The 20,939-nt window shown below is 50.1% G+C and overlaps 1 protein-coding gene across 1 annotated transcript; it reads left to right on the forward strand.

Moving 5' to 3' along the window:
- The first annotated feature begins 638 nt into the window (after positions 1-638).
- NSFL1C (NSFL1 cofactor) lies at positions 639-18,056 on the forward strand. The gene is made up of 9 exons (XM_075571707.1): positions 639-791; positions 3,427-3,524; positions 3,867-3,941; positions 11,514-11,679; positions 13,540-13,632; positions 14,260-14,369; positions 14,925-15,062; positions 15,247-15,411; positions 17,500-18,056. The coding sequence occupies exons 1-9, from the start codon at positions 687-689 to the stop codon at positions 17,660-17,662; spliced, it is 1,113 nt and encodes a 370-aa protein (XP_075427822.1). The 5' UTR covers positions 639-686; the 3' UTR covers positions 17,663-18,056.
- The last annotated feature ends 2,883 nt before the right edge of the window (positions 18,057-20,939 follow it).

Here is a 20,939-nt window from a genome sequence, read left to right on the forward strand (position 1 = left end):
GGAATAAGGGACTTCAAATAATGTATACGAGTGAGACTGCCTCCATATAACTGGCTGCCCCTCAATGAGTGAGACTGCCTCCATATAACTGAGACTGACCCTCAATGAGTGAGACTGCCTCCATATAACTGGCTGCCCCTCAATGAGTGAGACTGCCTCCATATAACTGAGACTGACCCTCAATGAGTGAGACTGCCTCCATATAACTGGCTGCCCCTCAATGAGTGAGACTGCCTCCATATAACTGAGACTGACCCTCAATGAGTGTGACTGCCTCCATATAACTGAGACTGCCCCTCAATGAGTGAGACTGCCTCCATATAACTGAGGCTGTCCCCCAATGAGTGAGACTGCCTCCATATAACTGAGGCTGCCCCCCAATGAGTGAGACTGCCTCCATATAACTGAGACTGACCCTCAATGAGTGAGACTGTCTCCATATAACTGAGGCTGCCCCCCAATGAATGATACTGCCTCCATATAACTGAGACTGTCCCCCAATGCATGATACTGCCACCACACACCCCCATGTAACCACCCCTGCCTTATTTGAGTGACACTTGTCATTTCTTGATGCGCCTGTTTCCGGGGGGACCTTTTTGAGTGTAACACCGGTACCATGACGCGGCGGAACCCTGAGTGAGGCTCTGGTTTCCGGGTGGGACCCGAGTCGGGTGCACAGCAAGATGGCGGCGCGGCAGGAGGAATCGGTGCAGGAGTTTGTGGCTGTGACCGGGTCCGAGGAGGAGCGCGCCCGCTTCTTCTTGGAGTCCGCGGGGTGGGACCTGCAGGTACCGGGGTCTGGAGCAGGAAGACCTGGGGGGAAAGAGGCAGGGAGCATAGAGACGCGGGGGGAGAAAACGCAGAGTCACCCGGCACAGGCGGAGAGACCCATCCGGGGCAGGGAGAGACCCACCCGGGGGCAGGGAGAGACGCACCCGGGGCAGGGAGAGACCCGACCCACCCGGGTGGAGGGGGGAGACCCACCCGGGGGCAGGGGGGAGACCCCAGGGGTGAGACCTGACCCACCCGGGGGCGGGGGGAGGGACCCCAGGGGTGACACCTGACCCACCGGGGGCGGGGGGGAGACCCCAGGGGAGAGACCCCAGGGGAGAGACCTGACCCACCCAGGGGAGAGACCTGACCCACCCGGGGCTAGGGGGAGACCCCAGGGGAGAGACCTGACCCACCCGGGGGCAGGGGGAGACTGGAGCCACCCGGGGGCAGGGGTCTCCGGGACACATCCACCGGGTTGTCAGTCTGGGAAACCCACCCACTCCACCAGTCACACCACAGACTGGGAAACCCACCCACTCCACCAGTCACACCACAGACTGGGAAACCCACCCACTCCACCAGTCACACCACAGACTGGGAAACCCACCCACTCCACCAGTCACACCACAGACTGGGAAACCCACCCACTCCACCTGTCACACCACATACTGGGAAACCCACCCACTCCACCAGTCACACCACAGACTGGGAAACCCACCCACTCCACCAGTCACACCACAGACTGGGAAACCCACCCACTCCACCAGTCACACCACAGACTGGGAAACCCACCCACTCCACCTGTCACACCACAGACTGGGAAACCCACCCACTCCACCTGTCACACCACAGACTGGGAAACCCACCCACTCCACCAGTCACACCACAGACTGGGAAACCCACCCACTCCACCAGTCACACCACAGACTGGGAAACCCACCCACTCCACCAGTCACACCACAGACTGGGAAACCCACCCACTCCACCTGTCACACCACAGACTGGGAAACCCACCCACTCCACCTGTCACACCACAGACTGGGAAACCCACCCACTCCACCTGTCACACCACAGACTGGGAAACCCACCCACTCCACCAGTCACACCACAGACTGGGAAACCCACCCACTCCACCAGTCACACCACAGACTGGGAAACCCACCCACTCCACCTGTCACACCCACCCACTCCACCTGTCACACCACAGACTGGGAAACCCACCCACTCCACCTGTCACACCACAGACTGGGAAACCCACCCACTCCACCTGTCATCTTATTTATTTTATTTATTTGTAAAAGGTTTTACCAGGAAGTGATACATTGAGTTACTGCTTGTTTTCAAGTATGTCCTGGGCACAGAGTTATAACAATACATGGTTACATTAAATGAACAGAGGTATACAGTCAATTCACAGACATTTCATGGGCTGTTGGAGTTGGACAATTGAGTACAGGAGATAAAAGGGCTGGCGAGTTTCAAATTGAAAGAGAAGCTTTAACATCACCGAACAGCTCACGCCTTTTGGCTGTCCACCTTTGGGGCAACCCAGATGTAGATTGAAGGGGTTCAGATTGAATGCAGCTGTGGTTTCAAAGTCCTTTGTCCTCCTAGGTCTATAGACGATTTTATTTTTATGTATTTATTTAAAAAAAAAAATGTATTACCAGGAAGTAATACATTGAGAGTTAACTCTTTGTTTTAAAGTATGTCCTGAGCACAGAGTTATGACAATACACGGTTACATTAAATGAACAGTGGTTATACATTATATTTCCAGACATTTCATGGACAGTTCGAGATATGATTGTGGGTCTATGTCAGGGGTGCGCTAACTTTTAAGTCGCCATCCCCCCCACCTCTTACCTACTCTCTCCGGCATCTCATCTCTGCGACGTCATGTGACATAGCGTTGTCGAGGCGTCGTGATGTCACGTTTTCATTTAGCGCCGCGTTGTCATGGTGATGCATCATCGGGAGAAGGTCGGAGGCAGTTACAGAGCCCCTGCGCGCTCTCCCGGTAATACGTTTAAATGTTGTGGGGAAGAGCACGGGGTCTCTGTAAGTGCTGTGCCATCCCTCCCCCCCTTAGAAAATGTTGCCCCCACCCCCCCCAGTTTGTGCACCCCTGGCCTATGTAACATTTACAGGCAAGGTTAGAATTGTACTAGTCGAGGTTGGATAGGCCTGCAATGTGTTCTTAGAATATAGGCATCTCACAGTGCCGGCACACAATATATTCAGAATGTTACTGGTTGCTGTGGTGAGTTTTTTAGTAGTGGGGATATGTGACCGCTCTGGGGACAGCATTGTCACTTTATCATGGTGATAAACACTGGTGCAAGACTGGGAACCACTCTTCTCCCAAACACCTCTAGGTCGCATTGTGTAGCCAGGAGCTTCTCTGTGACACACAATGGATATTTTGTGTACAAGTGCTGGCTTCTCACACTTGTGAGTCCCCTCCTCGCCTCCCCAAACCATCATCTGTAACCTGGACCATCCCACCCGGGGCCCAGATATCCTCGGTCCTGTCTGCGGGATTGTGACCTTGGGGCATTGTGTCGAACATTTGTATGATATTGGCGGTTTCTGCAGATGTCCTGTGATCACACACACAAACACACTCTATTTATTCTGTTTCTGCAGTTGGCTCTGGCCAGTTTCTATGAGGATGGGGGTGACGAAGACATTGTTACCCTACCACAGCCACCCTCTGGATCCACCTCTCGCGGTTCCGGGCCCAGGTAAGGAGGGTAACTGGAGCAAGGGTTGCATTGATATGGGTTCAAGTGACACACTCTGTTATCACACATTTACATTTGAGAGATGGGCTTTCTAAAGTGATCCCAGCTCTCATGTTTCATCCTGCGGCAGAGATCTGCTTGTTTGCGTCGTTCACCCTTTCGGAACATGTCGGCCTCTTCCTAACACGGAATAATCGTTTTGCAGCCAGTTTTATAGAAAGAAAATTGTGTAGGAATGAGTAGACGGGTTTTTGAAGCTGCTGGTGCTGCTTCAGTTATAATGACCACATAATGGATTATATAATTGAAGCCATATTCAAGTGAATCTCTCGTTTGTCTCAGTGATCACAGGGTGACGTCCTTCAGAGACTTGGTGCATGCGCAGGAGGAAGAGGAAGAGGAGGAGGAAGGTCAAAGGTTAGTCCTAACACCTGTTCACTGTGGACGTGGCTGGTGCTGTGTGTTATGAGCAGAAGGAAGTGTTAGCACAGAGCCCCTGCGGCTATACTGTAACTTTATGTAACTTAACTAGAGCAGCAATGACTATATAAATATAATCTTCAGCCCTTGTGTAGTGACTGCTGGATAAAAGGCCTCCCCAATGATGCTTCAGGTACTGTGGTTGCCCGCTTCGTCACCACATTGCTCAAACAAGTTTTCTAATTTCATCCTCATCTTACTTTTGCTCGTCGTCTTGGTCTCTTGATATCCCTGGGAATCCACTGGAGTACCATCTTTGTCCAACAATGGTCGTTTCTTTTTGTGATATGTCTGGCTCTCCGCCATTTTAATTTCTTCACCTTTATGATGTCAGACGTTTGTTTGGTTTCGAATGTATTCGTTCTCTCTTTTTGGGTTATACATCTCTCCATAACTTCTTTGCGTTGTTTGACGCTTCCGAATTGTCTTCACATTCGTACGTGAGCCCGGGCAGAATACAATGGTCGAACACTCTCCTGTTGAGGCATCGTGGAAGGTTCCCTTGCAAGAGTGTCTTGTTTCTTCCAAATGCCTCCATCCCATCTTCATTCTCATATTGATTTCATTGAAAAGGTTTCCATCCATTGTTACTGTCGGCCACGGTAGACATAGTCTTCAACTTGCTCAATTCCATTTATTTCGGTCTTTGCCTAGTTAACACATTTGTTGAATATCACTTTGTTCTTCCTGAGATTCGTACGGAGGCCGCTTTCTGGTTTTGGCGAGTACTCAGATTTCTTGCTGGAGGTCTTCTGGACTTGTGACAACAATAACAATGTCGTTTGCAAACCGTTGCTGACTCGAGTATCCTCCATTTGGTTTTGATTCCTTTTTTTCTTCCCAATTTAATGTCCTGAAAGGTTTGATAACATGGTGTCTCACTGTCGCTCTCCCTTGCTGATCCATATCTTGATTGTATCTTAATGTAATCTAATGGTGGTTGTGGCGTTCTCATAAATATTCTTTTTAATATCATTGTGAGCTTCAGCGCTTTGTCTTGTTAATGCATCTAATATCGCTGAGGTGTAGACAGAATCAAATGCTTTTTTGTAACCTGCAATGAGGGGTAGATGGTATCACTTTGGGAAATTGCTTCTTGTACAACTTGGATGTGGGTAATTGTGTGGTATCCACATTGAAACCTCGCCGTTTCTCTAGGCTGGGCAGTGGGCATGGCCTGTTGCAGTGTTTTCTGGGGGAGGGGGTTAAAACCTGTATCTCTTTGCCACCTGAATAACGATTCTGGCTGCTCCTTCCGAGTAACTTTCCTACTCCACTGATTCTTCCATTTTCTGTATCTCGGGAATATAATAGGGGTCTGCTGTTGAGCAAGGTACATGTTAACAGTATGTATCTATTATCCAGCTGGCAGAGACATTTAAACCCATAAACATCAATATCATTCTTAATTACTCTGATTACCGCAATGAATTATTAAGCCAACCCTTTGATAAATGATGCTACCAAACTTTTGACAATGATCCTACATCAGCCTTTAAAACAGAAATCGATAACATACTTACAATGGCACCTAAAAAGGTAGATTGATGAAAATACCCAAACATTGTTGACCGAGCGAGACCCATCCAGAGCATTCGATTTATATATACTTTACCCAAAATACATAAGTCCCTTAACCCACCGGGTAGACCTATGTATCATTTCCGTATTGGAGATCTATTTGTCATCCAATTTCCCAGTACAAAGATCATTTCTTGCGATCAGTTCAACACATACTTGGCTACCTTAAATACTTTCTTGAGACATTAACAATCCCCTTTTCATGCTGCTTTTTGGCCCCACTCTACATTAGAAGCTTCTATACCTGTGCTCCATATTCAAATGGCATTCAGGAATAACTGATGGACAAGTCACACTTCCATGGTCCACCAATTAATTATTACACATGAGTATTTCAAATTCAAGAACCAATTTTTCCTGCAATTAACGGGTACTGCCATGAGATCAAAGTGACACCGTCCTACTCAAACATTTACATGGATGCATTCGAGTCGCAATACATTGTCAATAGTCCACGTACACACACACCTGGACTGGGATATCACAGATGTATATACCATCTGTTCTGTTTATGGACAGAGAGAACAGACTTGGACTTGTTTGAATTCCCTACCTACACCCATCATGCTAACTGGTACATGGAGGAAAGAGAAAATGTTTTACCAAGACCAGGGGTGTGCAATCTTTCGCCGCTGCGCCCACCCTGCCTGCTTGCGCCCCCCCCCCCCCCATACCTTATCTCTGGCGTCAAATGATGTCGCAGGGTCACTTGACGCCAGAGACATGGTAAGGATAGTTGCAGAGGCCTTGTGCGATCTGGCATTTAATTTAAATGTCTTGGGGAAGAGAGCAGGGCCTCTGCAACTGCCGCGCCCCCCCTGAAAAATCTTGCGCTGTATGGTAAATAGAGGCGATTAAAAATATAGACGTTTATTAGGAGTAATAGAATAAAGAATAAAATGAAATGTGGTGCAAGGTGACAGCAAATGATTTAACATCACTGGCGGGTTAATACCCAACACCTCCGGGGTTTAATAGTAACCAGGCGAAAAATGTAACGGAACAAAACGCTCGTCGGGTCTTGTCCGCAGCCTCCAACCAGCAAACTGTATATTACGAGGGATGTAAGTTGCAAACATGTCACTTTGTGTTGGTGCTCGGCAAAGTGTGGCCTTTTCGAGCCGTTCTGGTGGGTGACCGGGTAACCACAACGGTATGTTGCCGAACAGGGCTCCCATATAAGGTTGGAGTCCCTCTGCTGCGAGCAGTAATGTGAGGGTCAGGAGGCAGCTGGGATGCACGTCCCTGGTAAATTGCGGCATGGCTGTATTAGTTCCCCAGTAGGGACCCGCTGTTCCTATTCCCAATGGCAGTGGTAGTATCGTCCAGCCGGGCCGTGGTCAGCGGGGCCACTCGCAGCAATGTCTAGGTACACCGAACCTTCGTGATATTGGGGAGACCCTATGTATATCCCAGCCCGCCCCGGTCGGGCGGGTGCTAAGTTCGGCTAAATGACTATGACTACGGACCCGAGTAGCAAGGTGGGGTGAGCAAGTGGGATGAGCAAGTGGGATGGTTTAGGGAACAATATAACCCTCAACACTGACCCCAGAATATAATAGAAAAAGGTTTAAAAACCGGGATAAAAAATACAGAGCGCTTGTGGCGCATCTCAGCGGGATGAGTGGATGGTGGCAATAGTCGCCATGATGGTATGTTAACCTTATATTTGCCTGTGCTTGCTAGTTCTTGCTATTTTTGCGCAGTACTTCGATGCCACTTTTTTTGCTGGCTACTGACCAATCCTCCGGTGCTTGAATTTATCCCCCACCCGACTTATCACTGACCTGACTTGTGGCATATATAAGTAGAGACGTCGGTGTTGGTCCATAGATCATTATTGTTGGAAACGCACCCTGGGGGTATAGGCTGCGGCTGAGCTTCCCCCAATTCTCCGTCTGTTCGTTTGCTGAACTGGTGCTATGAGCTGTTTTCAGTGGCATGTACTGGAACACCCTATACACGCTGGTCTACAGCCCACATTTACACACCGTCGCCCTCCCTATAATATATATCACTTAATGCTTCTGCTGTGACCAACACGCTCGTTTGGCCCGTTCGTTTCTGGCTCATCCTGTGCCGTCATTGGCATCGCCAATACCCCACCCTGAGACTTACTCCGTCCCACAATGAGCAGCCACTTTACCCTTTTGTTTTAACATTGCCTGTTATCCCCTCGAGTGTAAGCTCTCCGTATCAGGGCCCTCTACCTTCTGTATCTGTTTGCGCTTGTCTGTCCTTAGGCTGTGTCCATAGAAGGACAGGCTGTGCTGAGCCGTGCGGACGCTCCGCGCTGAGCCCCTGCAACCTCAATGAGGATGTCTTTAGAAGGGGCTCACGCGAGCGTCCACAGGCGTGCTGAGGCGCTGGATTTTTCAGCCGCCTGCCAAACTGTTTTTCAGCGCGCTGTCGGCTGAAAACATCCAATCAGTGCGAAGCAGCATCAACGTCACGGCGCTGTGATGTTGGCGCCGTGACGTCAGTGCGTCGCGGGCGATTGGCCCAGCGACATCACTGCCCCGCCTCCCACCACCTCGTCCCGATCGCACAGCTTCAGCAGGCGAGCCTCAGCGTCAGCGCGCCTCAGCACTGCTCCCCCCCTCTATGGCCCCAGCCTTACTTGTATATCATTCTGTTTATGTAACATACATAACTCTGTGACCCTCATTGTACCGCGCCACGGAATACGTTGGCGCTTAAGGTCTGCATTATAGTAAGCGCATGACGTTGCGCGTGCACGAGGCGCAAGTATTTTGTATATATAGGCCAAACGGTGACTAGGCGTGGCCATGATGTCACAAGGGTAGGTTTTTTTCCCTGCCTCACTGTGATTGGCTCGTAGTGGCACGGCAGGCACTCAAATACAGATTTCTTTGTCTTTCCACACGGCTGCCGTGCCAACGCTCTCTGCTGTTTGCGCGCGCGTGTCTGTTCTAGATACACCGTCACAGGGAGACCGGTATTTCTCATTGACGCACGCGCTTACTGTAATACAGGCATAGGGGAACAAAACTATACTGTTCTCGATACCTCCTGGTTCATTTCTCTGGATATGTCGGTGATTTCTCTAAGATACTGCCCTGATTACCGTCATTGTTTACTTCCCTTTTTATTTCCACTTTTAATCTTTCTTTTCCCCCCGTTCTGCTGCTGTTTCGTGTTGCTATTCTCTGGCATATCATACAGCACTGGAAGCAATGGATCCCACGTGTTATCACCAACTGTATAGTGAATTCTCTACATATGCGACTGGATAATAGATTAATATTATATGGGGTTACTTTGTTGTGCCGATTTGCTATTTCGAAGTAGACACTTATCATATGTTGCAGCCTACCCCATGTATATTAATACAATGCTTCTTTGTATTTTTATTTTATTCTGCTAGTTGTTTCCATCATTGGCTATTCATATGTTGGAACCATGTCGTCATGCTAATCATCCATGTTATCACTTGCACTGGTAGTGACCTTTTGTACAACAGGGTTTTAAATCGAAACGTCTTTGCCCCTTTCAACATCTTTAGCGAGGTCCCACTGCGGATTGAAACGTTGATTATTTTGTGAATAAACATATGCATTATTTATCCAGGTTTGCGATTTGGTGTGTGTGTGTGTGTGTGTGTGTGTGTGTGTATATCTAATATCTATATCATCATCTTCAGTCCTTGTCGATCCATAGGTGGATGAAGGCCTCGCCAATAGTCTTCCAGGTACTGCAGTTGCAAGCCTCTCTTCTCCACATTGCTCCAACAAATGTTCTGATTCCATCCTCCCATCTTTTTTTGGTCATCGTCTGTCTTTTAATTTCTCTTGGAATCCAGTTGAGTACCATCTTTGTCCAACAATGGTCATTTTTTCTTGCGATATGTCCTACCCACCACCATTTTAATTTCTTCACTCTTGTGATGTCACAGAATTTTTTGTTTTTTTGTTTCGAACCCATTCATTCTTTTTCCTGTCTCTTTCGGTAACGCCCATCATACATCTCTCCATACTTCTTTGCGTTGGCTGAAGCGTCTGAATTATCATTTAAGGTCCAAGTTTCACATCAATGTGTGAGCGCGGGCAGGATACACTGGTCGAAAACTTTCCTCTTGAGGCACAGTGGAAGGTTCTCTTGAAATATTGTCTTATTCCAAATGAGCTCCATCTAATCTTGAGTCTCCTATTGATTTTATTCCCATCCATTGTTATTTGCCCAGGTAGACCTAATCTTGGACTTCTAGTTCTATTCCCTTTAATCTGCGCAGACTTGACACGTTTGCCCATCACTTTGGTTTTGCTGAGATTCATACGGAGGCCCACGTTCTTACTTGCTTCGGCGAGTTCTCCAGTTTGTTGCTGGAGGTCTTCTGGACTTGTGGCAAAAATACGTCATCTGCCAATCAGAGGCGATTTTAAATATTCCCTGTTGATTTTGATTCCCTTTTTATACAAATCTAATGTCTTGTGTTGCAGTGAGAAGCTTTGACATGTCTCGTTGCCGCTCTCCCTTGCTGATCCTTATCTTGCTTGTATCTTCATGTACTCTAATGGTTGATGTGGCATTCTCGTAAATGTTCTTTATGATATCAGTGTACGCTTCTTCCAAATGTTATCTTGATGCAACTAGGACCGCGTAGGTCAGAATCAAATGCTTTTTTGTAATCTACGAAATACCAAATCCAGTATTGCCCCTTTCCTGGTTGGTTTTTCTTGCTTCAAGAAATTGCTTAATTTCTTGTCTCCTGATTTTGTTTTATCATCAGATATTTTCTTATCCTGTTAGTTGAAATTCTCTGGTTTTCTTCTTTCCAACTTCGCATTCAGATGTAATCTGCAGCGATCAGATAATCAGTGATCACTCGAGTCAAAAACGTTGAGGGACTGTACATTCCTCAATCCCGTGTTCCTTGTTAATTAGGATATAGTCCATTTCATTCTTCCATTGGGTTCATTCCATGTCCATTTTCTATGTGGATTCTTCTTGAATGAATTCCTGATGTAGAAGTTTTTACCTTCTAGCAATCCGTCCCCACGTTCATTCCTGTTACTGTGACCGTGCTTACAAAATGATGGTTTGTCTTTCTGGTGGGCACCAATCTTTGTATTGAAATCTTGAGGTGACCATTTCCTTTAAATTGGTTGATTTTCATGGTAGACGCCTTACACTTCATTGTCTGTGTGACGTGATGTTGGGGCACACACTCGGATTATTTGAAGCCTCTATCCCTTTGTCAACTGAATGCCGATTCTGGCTGCTTTTTCTGATGAGCTTTCATAATCCACTATGTTGTTTCTCCATCTCTTGTGAAAGATGACGTCTACTCCACTGAATCTGCCATTAAATGTATATTGTAAATACAGCTGAACCCCGTTATAACGCGGTACTCGGGATCCACATAATGAGACCGCGTTATAACTGGGATCACACCAGACACACTCGCCCGAAGCTGATGAAGCAGGGAGAGAGCTGCAGATATGGGTACGTCCTTACGGAACCCCTGATAGTGGCGGCCATTATTTTTTTTTAAACGGGAGTCACGCTGAGACCGCGTTATAAGCGGATCTGCGTTGTAGCGGATCGCGCTATAACGGGGTTGAGCTGTATTGTGTGTGTCTGTGTAATATATACGCATAAATGTCAAACATACAGGTGAGGGCAGTGAAGGAATCGGCACTGTTTATAAATACATGGTAAGGATAAGACTGCTCCTTTACATGGATAGCGCCATGTACATGATCCTAACCCCGTCACGGGGCTCCTTACCTCGCTGGCAGCATGGTTTAGACGGTGGGCAGAAGCTGCGTATATGCCTGGTGATGCTTAGACGTGCTCTTAACACCTTCATTGTTGGCCCATGGGGCGTAGTCACTGATAACATGTGCTTGCGGTCCTTTGCACCGCATAGCGCTGAAGCCGAAACGGGTGATTTCTGCCTGACAGGTTTTACGCGGGAGGCTCAGAGAGGAGCGGGCAGCAGATCGTTGGCCCCCCCAAAAAGAAGAGCCCCAACGAGCTGGTGGAAGATCTGTTCAAGGGAGCCAAGGAGCACGGAGCGGTGGCTGTAGATCGAACCTCAAAGAGCCCGGGAGAAGGAAGCAAGTCATCGGTGAGCAGAGAGATCAGACAGCGGCTGCACAGGAGAGGGCTTTAATAACATGTCTCTCTATACAGCACTTCTCAGATCAGAAGAGACAGGAGCCTCCCAGTTATCATCCAGACAAGCACAGGGAAATGAGATGGTTTACTTCGGTGTCAGTGACCAGGGCAGGAATTGAACAGTTGTTGGAGGTTGTGATACCTTTTTAATGGACCAGCAAGTGAGTTGGCTTTCCAAACTCAACAGTGTCACACAAAGGTGAGGCTTGGAAAGCTCTGTACACGTGAAGAAGAGACCTGTGAGGTTTGGAAAGCTCTATACATACTGTTATAGTTATGAGGAACTCTTTTGTCCATTAAAAGAAATCACAACCTACAACACATACTGTATATACTTCTACTGTAAAAACACATTTGCAGTAGAATTTTGTGTAGTATAGCGATATCTATATATTTCCATTGCTCCTCCACATGTTCTGTTACTTGTAATAAGAATCTTGGCGGCCCTGCAAGGTTCTTGTAGCTCTGTGTAAGTTGGTGCAACTGTGAGGGGCTCATCCTGCAAGGTTCTTGTAGCTCTGTGTAACTTGGTGCAGCAGTGAGGGCTCATCCTGCAAGGTTCTTGTAGCTCTGTGTAAGTTGGTGCAGCAGTGAGGGCTCATCCTGCAAGGTTCTTGTAGCTCTGTGTAAGTTGGTGCAGCAGTGAGGGCTCATCCTGCAAGGTTCTTGTAGCTCTGTGTAAGTTGGTGCAGCAGTGAGGGCTCATCCTGCAAGGTTCTTGTAGCTCTGTGTAACTTGGTGCAGCAGTGAGGGGCTCATCCTGCAAGGTTCTTGTAGCTCTGTGTAACTTGGTGCAGCAGTGAGGGGCTCATCCTGCAAGGTTCTTGTAGCTCGGTGTAAGTTGGTGGAGCAGTGAGGGGCTCATCCTGCAAGGTTCTTGTAGCACGGTGTAAGTTGGTGGAGCTGTGAGGGGCTCATCCTGCAAGGTTCTTGTAGCTCTGTGCAAGTTAGTGCAGCAGTGAGGGGCTCATCCTGCAAGGTTTTTGTAGCTCTGTGTAACTTGGTGCAGCAGTGAGGGACTCATCCTGCAAGGTTCTTGTAGCTCTGTGTAAGTTGGTGCATCAGTGAGGGGCTCATCCTGCAGGGTTCTTGTAGCTCTGTGTAAGTTGGTGCAGCAGTGAGGGGCTCGTCCTGCAGGGTTCTTGTAGCTCTGTGTAAGTTGGTGCAGCAGTGAGGAGCTCATCCTGCAAGGTTCTTGTAGCTCTGTGTAAGTTGGTGCAGCAGTGAGGGGCTCATCCTGCAAGGTTCTTGTAGCTCTGTGTAAGTTGGTGCAGCAGTGAGGGGCTCATCCTGCAAGGTTCTTGTAGCTCGGTGTAAGTTGGTGCAGCAGTGAGGGGCTCATCCTGCAAGGTTCTTGTAGCTCTGTGTACGTTGGTGCAGCAGTGAGGGCTCATCCTGCAAGGTTCTTGTAGCTCGGTGTAAGTTAGTGCAGCAGTGAGGGGCTCATCCTGCAAGGTTCTTGTAGCTCTGTGTATGTTGGGGCAGCAGTGAGGGGCTCATCCTGCAAGGTTCTTGTAGCTCTGTGTATGTTGGTGCAGCAGTGAGGGGCTCATCCTGCAAGGTTCTTGTAGCTCGGTGTAAGTTGGTGTAGCAGTGAGCTCATCCTGCAAGGTTCTTGTAGCTCTGTGTAAGTTGGTGCGGCAGTGAGGGGCTCATCCTGCAAGGTTCTTGTAGCTCTGTGTAAGTTGGTGCAGCAGTGAGGGGCTCATCCTGCAGGGTTCTTGTAGCTCTGTGTAAGTTGGTGCAGCAGTGAGGGGCTCATCCTGCAAGGTCTGGATCAAAGCATCTGTCTAATCCCTGTCTTTTGCAGCCCTTTGCTGGCGGCGGGTATCGCTTGGGTGCGGCGCCGGAGGAGGAGTCTGCGTACGTGACAGGAGGCCGCAGGCAGCATTCCGCACAGGATGTGAGTATTTACTGTCCCCAAACACTGCCCTGTGGATGTGTGTGAATCCTCACAAATGAGGAGATTTATAGTGGCAGAGTGTGGATAGACTATATATTGTATGATTAATTTCTGTAGCAGAACAGTGCTGGGATGAGGTGTTATGATGAACCAATGCAGGGGGGGGGGGGGCAGCGCATTCCATTTACAATCTTGTATTGGTATTATATCCGGGATGGGGGGGATGCAGAACGTGCTTTTGCATGAGGTGGCAGCTTCTGGGGGAGGAGAGGCGGCAGCTTCTGGGGGAGGAGAGGCGGCAGCTTCTGGGGGAGGAGGAGAGGCGGCAGCTTCTGGGGGAGGAGAGGCGGCAGCTTCTAGGGGAGGAGAGGCGGCAGCTTCTGTGGGAGGAGGAGAGGCGGCAGCTTTTGGGGGGAGAGGCAGAAGTTGTGTTGCAGCCCTGCCTTGTCTGTCCTTCGGAGTGGTGCTCTCTCGCTCCACCTCTTTGGTTTTTCTGGCCGGGGATGGACCGCGGGACGTGGCCCCCCCATCCCCGATTTTATACCAAGCATATTAACAAGTACAAAATGCCGCCCGCCGCAGGGCCGCGTGTTGTCGGAGAGCTGACCGACCGCCTTCTCCCTGCAGGTGCACGTGGTGCTGAAGCTGTGGAAGAACGGATTCAGCCTCGACGACAGTGACCTCCGCAGCTACCAGGATCCGGCCAACGCGCAGTTCCTGGAGGCGATCCGCAGAGGGTAAAGGGGTGAAGCGTACGCGTGTGCATACGCCACGGAGATGTGTGTGCCCGTGTATGTGACGGAGGTGGGGGGGGGGTAGAGAGCACCGGGGCTGCGTACTTTTGCACGCTTCCACCAGGTCTCTGCACACAGTCACTGTCTTTGTTACTATCGCACAAACCTGACCCGGACAATAAGCCTCTGTGTATAAAGTTAGCAGGAATCATGACAGCTCTTAGTCACCTGTGTGACCTGCTCTGATTAACCCTTTCTTTCCATGTTTATACTAAGCACTTGTGGCATTTTAACTTATCAGCCCCTGATTTGTTGTGGTTGTAGAGGTCGGGTGCACAGTAGTAAAAATGTGTGTAGGTTATTACCAGAATTGTGCAGGAGCTGCTAGGTGGTAAAGGGCCTTTGGTGTCGATGAATCCCAGTGTAATGTGACCTTGTCACGCCCATCTCCCTGGCCCATCACACGTTGACTGCTGCTTCCTGGTAACATACACTGTATACCCCAGATACCCGAGTGTGACAGTGCCTCGCTCATGAGTGCCCTCCTCCCCTGTACAGGGAGATTCCCGCAGAGCTGCGCAGGCTGGCACAGGGCGGACAGGTGAATTTGGACATGGAGGACCATCGGGACGAGGACTTCATGAGAACCAGAAGCTCCTTCAAAGCCTTCACAGGAGAGGGGCAGAAACTGGGCAGGTGAGAAGCGTGTGGGACAAGGGAGTGGTAGGGGAAGGCAGATGGTAGGCGGGGCAGTCCTGGGTTTCAGTATGCAGGGGAGGACGCCTGAGAGAAGTAGCTTGTCGCTTGTCGCTTGTCGCTTGTCTTGCCTCTTCATGTGCTCCTGATGTAAACCCTGGCCTCCTTTCCCCCTCCCCGGCAGCAATGTCCAACAGGTGCTCATCCCACCTTCCCCATCGCAACAGGAGGAGAACGAGGCCAAAGCCAGCTCGTCCGTGTCCCTGAGCAGCTCCGAGCCCACCACCAACCTACAGATCCGCCTGGCAGACGGGGGGCGACTGGTTCAGAGGTTTAATCACAGTCACAGGTACTGCCTGGCAGGGAGGCGGACAGCACACACTCCTTTACACTGCCGCCTGCCCGCAGCACATTGTGCAGATAACTTGCATCTTGCAGGTATGGCGAGTGCTGCCTTATGTGACCACTAGTTGCTCAATCGGCTGCTTTTACCGGACGCGGTGACGGCACAATGTCACCATCCTTTTCACATGGCGGTTACTTTACATCATTCAAAGACCTTGTGTCTATGTATATCTTTATTTATATAGCGCCCACAGCTGTACGAGTGACAATACAGTACAGGGAATTATAGTACAATAAGTGCAACAAACAAGATCGGACAATTGGAAAGGAAATCCCTTACCTACAGAGCTTACAATCTAGTATGATGGGAAACTTAGAGACAGCAGGTGAGGAAATATGTGCAGTAGATGGCAGTCTCGTTGGTAGGAGTGACACTGTCGGGACTGTAGCCATGTATTTTGGCTACGGGTGTGCAAACGGGGGGGGGGGGGGCGCAACATTTTTTTGGGGGGGGCGGGTCGCACGCGACGCTTACAGAGGCCCCCGCACTCTTCTCCACAACATTTAAATTAAATGCCAGGGGAGCGCGCGCGAGGCCTCTAATTCCCTTATCTTGTCTCCGGTGGGACGCCATGACGTCATAAAACACTGAAGACAAGGGAGGGAGGGGGGTCACGTCAGCAGGCAGGGATTGCGCACCCCTAGTCTAGGCTATTGAAACCTCTTCATTTAAGAGGTGAGTATTAAGGTTAGTCCAGAAGGTGGGGAGAGTAGGTGTTTGGCGCATGCGGAGTGTGAGGGAGCTGCACAGGTAAAGTGACGGGGAGGGAAAAGGTGAGAGAGAGCGGTAAAGGTGAGAGGGGTAGACATGAGACTGTTATGGGTATAACGCAGGCGATGAACAGGAGCAAAGTGAGAGATCAAGCTGATATGTGGGGAGGAGCAGATGAGTGGAGAGCCTTGAAGGTAAGGAGAACTGTGTGGGTGATCCCAAACTTGATGGGAAGCCAGGAGAGGGATTTAAGGATGTCTTGGCTTTTATAGGCTTAAAGCTCCACGTTTTTGGAGGAAGGTTTTTAGTAGCCTGAAAACCCCTTTATAACTGCGCTCCGACTCGGAAAGCTGAATGTGATTACTTGGCTGTATACTAGGGACCCCTCCATCACGCCTTCTCACAGCCCCTCCGTCACGCCTTCTCACAGCCCCTCCGTCACCCCTTCTCACAGCCCCTTTTGGGTGTTGAAGGCCAATGACCTGTGGGGCTGGGTTAATCGCTTCTTGTAAGCACATGAGGTCTTTGGCAGTTGTCCTCTTCTCTTCAGTGTCTTGGTGGCGGGTCAGTTTGGTGCTGGGTATCTTTGTCTTTTTGTTGTATTCCTAAAAGCCCATACAAGACCAACCAAAGCTACATCCAATGTGACAAAATACACAGTTAAATACTTCAATGTTAGAATTGTCATGAGCAGTGGTTGACAAATCACCAAAAAATCTACTCGCCACACAAAAAAAATCTACTCGCCACCTCATACCAAACGTGTGCTGCTTGGGCCAATATTTACTCGCCCGGGTGTTAAATCCACTCGCCCGGGGCGAGCAAATGTATAGGTTTGTCGAACACTGGTCATGAGTAAGGGTCATTTAGTTAAACCCTTTGACCAAAGCGTTATGAGCCTGCAGCCACGTCACGGCACGACCAGTACTCAGGTCCTAACACTGCCTGTGAGTATTCTCACTTACCTCTGCTGGGGGGTCTCAGTGGACCCGTCCTACACAGGGACGTGGAAACACCTGCTACTTACAAAGTGGGGAGGGCGAGCTTAAACCCAGCGAGGAGGGGACACCAACCTCCGAACAACTGATCCCAGTTGAAAATTGAAGTTAATAAACGCACACTTGCAGCAAGCGCTAACCCCAGACCCCACCTCATCATATCTAGGAATATTTCCATTTTTCTTGTTGACTTTTCTCTGGGCTAACCTAATTCTTCGCACTTCTCCCAACATCAGGCAAGGCGTTGAACGCTCACTGACACGTCTTTGTAAACCTTACAATGTTTCGATTGGCGCTGAAGCGGTTTCCTTCCCGTCCGCAGGGTCCGCGACATCCGCCTGTTTATCGTGGACGCGCGGCCGGCTTCGGCTGCCACCAGCTTCGTCCTGATGACCACGTTCCCCAACAAGGAGTTGACCGACGAGAACCAGACCCTGAAGGAAGCCAACCTCCTCAACGCCGTCATTGTGCAGCGGCTCGTGTGACCACCCGAAAAAAAGCCCCCCTCCCCCCCCCCCTCTCCCTCCCAGGCTTTCGCCACACACCCCTCCCCTGCAGCCCTCCCCCTTTCTCTGCCGCCAGTGACGCCGCGTCACTTTGTCTCGTAGTTCTGGGTTCCTGATGCTTGGGTGGACTTCTGATCTCTCTAGACGTACATTTACGCAGGATGTGTGATCAGCGTTGGACTTAAACATACAATAAATATGAAAAGAAAGCAATCTTGATGTCGCCCGCCGGGCGGTGTTTCCATCTCGTGGGAAGCGCACAGATTCCTACGGTGACATGTTTGAAATAATCCGGCCTTGTCCCCAGCTCCTCTCTGTAAATCACAATCGGTCTGTTCCTCTTCTATAAAGCCCCGTCGGCCACTCTAACAAACTGATGTCTGGTGTGGTGAATCAGGTGGGACAAGGATGTCCTTAATCGGCTAGATGCGAAGGAAACACTTGCATCCAATTACTAACCGGTTTACAGCCTGGGAGGAGGGATGGCGTTTGTGATTGTAAACGTGGGGTCCCTGCCTGGTATGTGTCTTAAATCCGCAAACTGTGATTCTGACGTCCGCCTCTTACACGCCTTTCTGTTTGATCTCTGGAATATTTCAGCCTCCCTCTGTTACTCCTCCCTGCGATACTGATTACCTATTCCCAGCGCCTGCTTTTGTACGAGGTTTCTGCAGGAATATTGTACAGTGCTCTGGACTTGTAAAGCGCTGTATAAAGACGATATAGGATCATAGTGTAACACCAGTTTGGCTAGGACACAGTGATATAGGTATTACCCTGAGGGCACTGGTCCTAGCTCTCGTCTCACAACTGGAGTATACAGGAGCCTTGTCGTGCTGCAGTAAAGACTGATGGTTGTGTGAAACCTGAGTTTATAGAGATGGAGAAGTGTAAAAGCGTTGTGCCTCTCCTGTGTTAAACACCCCCTCCCCCTCACACCACCTTCCCACATCCACATTCACACCACTCCCCACACCCACCCTCTCCTCCCCACAAAACACTCCCCCCTCTCCTCCCCACAAAACACTCCCTTTCCCCACATCACCACCCTCCCCCAAACCACATTCACACCACTCCCCCCCCCCCCCACATCCACCACCCTCCCATGCACATCTCCCTCACACCACCTTCCCACACCCACATTCACACCACTCCCCACACCCACCGTCGCATACACACCACTCTTCACCCCCCCCCCAACACTCCCTTTCCCCACATTACCACCCTCCCCCAAACCACCTTCCCACCCTCGCACCACTCCCCACCCTCGCATACACACCACCACTCCCCCCCACATCCTCCACTCTCCACCACCTTTGCACCCCACACCCCCATTCACACAGCTACCCAACCTCACATACAACCCCCCCAACACACACCCTCCCCCTCACATCCACACCTCCCTTTTCTCCCCCCCCCCCCCCCCACAAACGCCCCCTAGTTTAATGTACGCACAATCGTCATCAAATACACAAGAGCTGAGATGCGTGTCATTTCTCTGCCTGATGTACAGATGCCCGGAAAGAACCCTCGCCAAAATCTCATTAAAAAATAATAAAGTTGGGATCAGTGAAAACATCCGACTCTGGATCAGTAACAGATTAAAGGGCAGAACACAGGAGGCTGAAGGAAAGCGTGATTCCTCAGCATCTCTTTCATATAATGATCAATGACCTAGATCAGTGCTAGGGTACGTGATCTACTTCCAGAGCCGTCCTTAATCCCTCAAAAGGGCTGCACATTTCTCTCTCTCTGTCTGTCTCTCTCTGTCTCTCTCTCTCTCTGCATTTCAGCAGCAGTCTTTAAAATTGTTATTTATTCCATCTAAACAGAAATTGAAAGGGCAAGTGCAAAACGCCTTAGGCTGCGTCCATAGGCTAGACCGTGCAGCGTGCGGACGCTTCAGCGCGATCGGACTGCCTAAGGCAGTGATCGCGTCTATACAGCGCGCGTGTGAAGTCAGTCAAAACTGATTTTTTTTTGGGCGGTCACGTGAGCGGCTCGCCCCCAGCTCCGCGACGTCACTGGCCCGCCCATAGACACGCTCCCAGACAGCGCGCGAACGAAGACCAGGGAATGCACCCGCTTTCCCGCACGGCTGCTGTCTATGGACGCAGCGCCATGTTGCTTCACCGAAGGAAGCGCCCGAGGCAACACGTTGCTGCAAAATGTATAAGGAAATTTGCAGTCTGTAGTCCCACCGCGATGACATTGCAGTCGGACGTAGCTTTTTCCCTGCTCCAGTCAGCTGTTTAAGGCCGCGCTTATAGTGCCGGCGACGTCAGGCTACGCTTATAGTGCCGCCGACGTCAGGCTGCGCTTATAGTGCCGGCGACGTCAGGCTGCGCTTATAGTGCCGGCGACGTCAGGCTGCGGTCGCTGGAAAAATCAAATTGAGATGACTTCCAGCGATCGCGACCAAGCCGTCGCGCTTACTATAAGTGCACGCGACGGTGGCAATGCCTTTGTTTTGACGTCGCTGTCGCCGGCACTATAAGCGCGGCCTTAGGTCGGCATCCTGCCCCACTCCTCGCACAGGCGAGCAGTGGGCTGTATTTATCCTCTGATTTGTCATTGGGTAGCGAAGGCGATCCACCGCAGCAACAGGTCTCCCTCTGCACTGGGGCGAGAGAGAGACCAGACTGCTGGGGCGAGAGGGAGACCAGACTGCTGGGGCGGCCACAGGGAAGTCCGCCAATGTTCTAGACCAGGGGTGGCCAACTCCAGTCCTCATGGGCCTCCAGGTCAGGTTTTAAGGCTATCCCTGCTTCAGCACAGGTGGCTCAGTCAGATTGACAGCCACCTGTGCTGAAGCAGGGATATCCCAACCATACTCTGCAGAGCTACAAAACACAGAATTTAGATATACACCGTTAGAATCTCACATGGTGCAGAGAGGATAGAGAATGGGAACTGATTGCCATATATAAAATCAATAAGAGAAAGCAGGTATACCCTCAACACCAGGGCTGTGAAACATGCGGCCTGCAGACCAGGACATGAGGGGACAGCTGGAATGGGGGGGAAGAAAACCTGTGCTGTCTCTTCCATGCATAGCTCGAGGAGCTCTCGCTAGGCGTGCCGGGCTACTAGTAGTGCCCAGTTAGCCTTTGCATGGGATCCTGCTGCTGCATGCCCGTCACCTGCTGAATCTGCTCCGATCTGGGTCCCGCCTCACCCTGTCGGTCCTGTAATTGGCACGGTGAGAGTGGGGTGGGGGGGGGTGAATATTAAGAGAGTGACTAGGAGTGGATGG

This window comes from Ascaphus truei, chromosome 15 (assembly GCF_040206685.1).
Source record: "Ascaphus truei isolate aAscTru1 chromosome 15, aAscTru1.hap1, whole genome shotgun sequence".
NCBI classification, from domain to species: domain Eukaryota; kingdom Metazoa; phylum Chordata; class Amphibia; order Anura; family Ascaphidae; genus Ascaphus; species Ascaphus truei.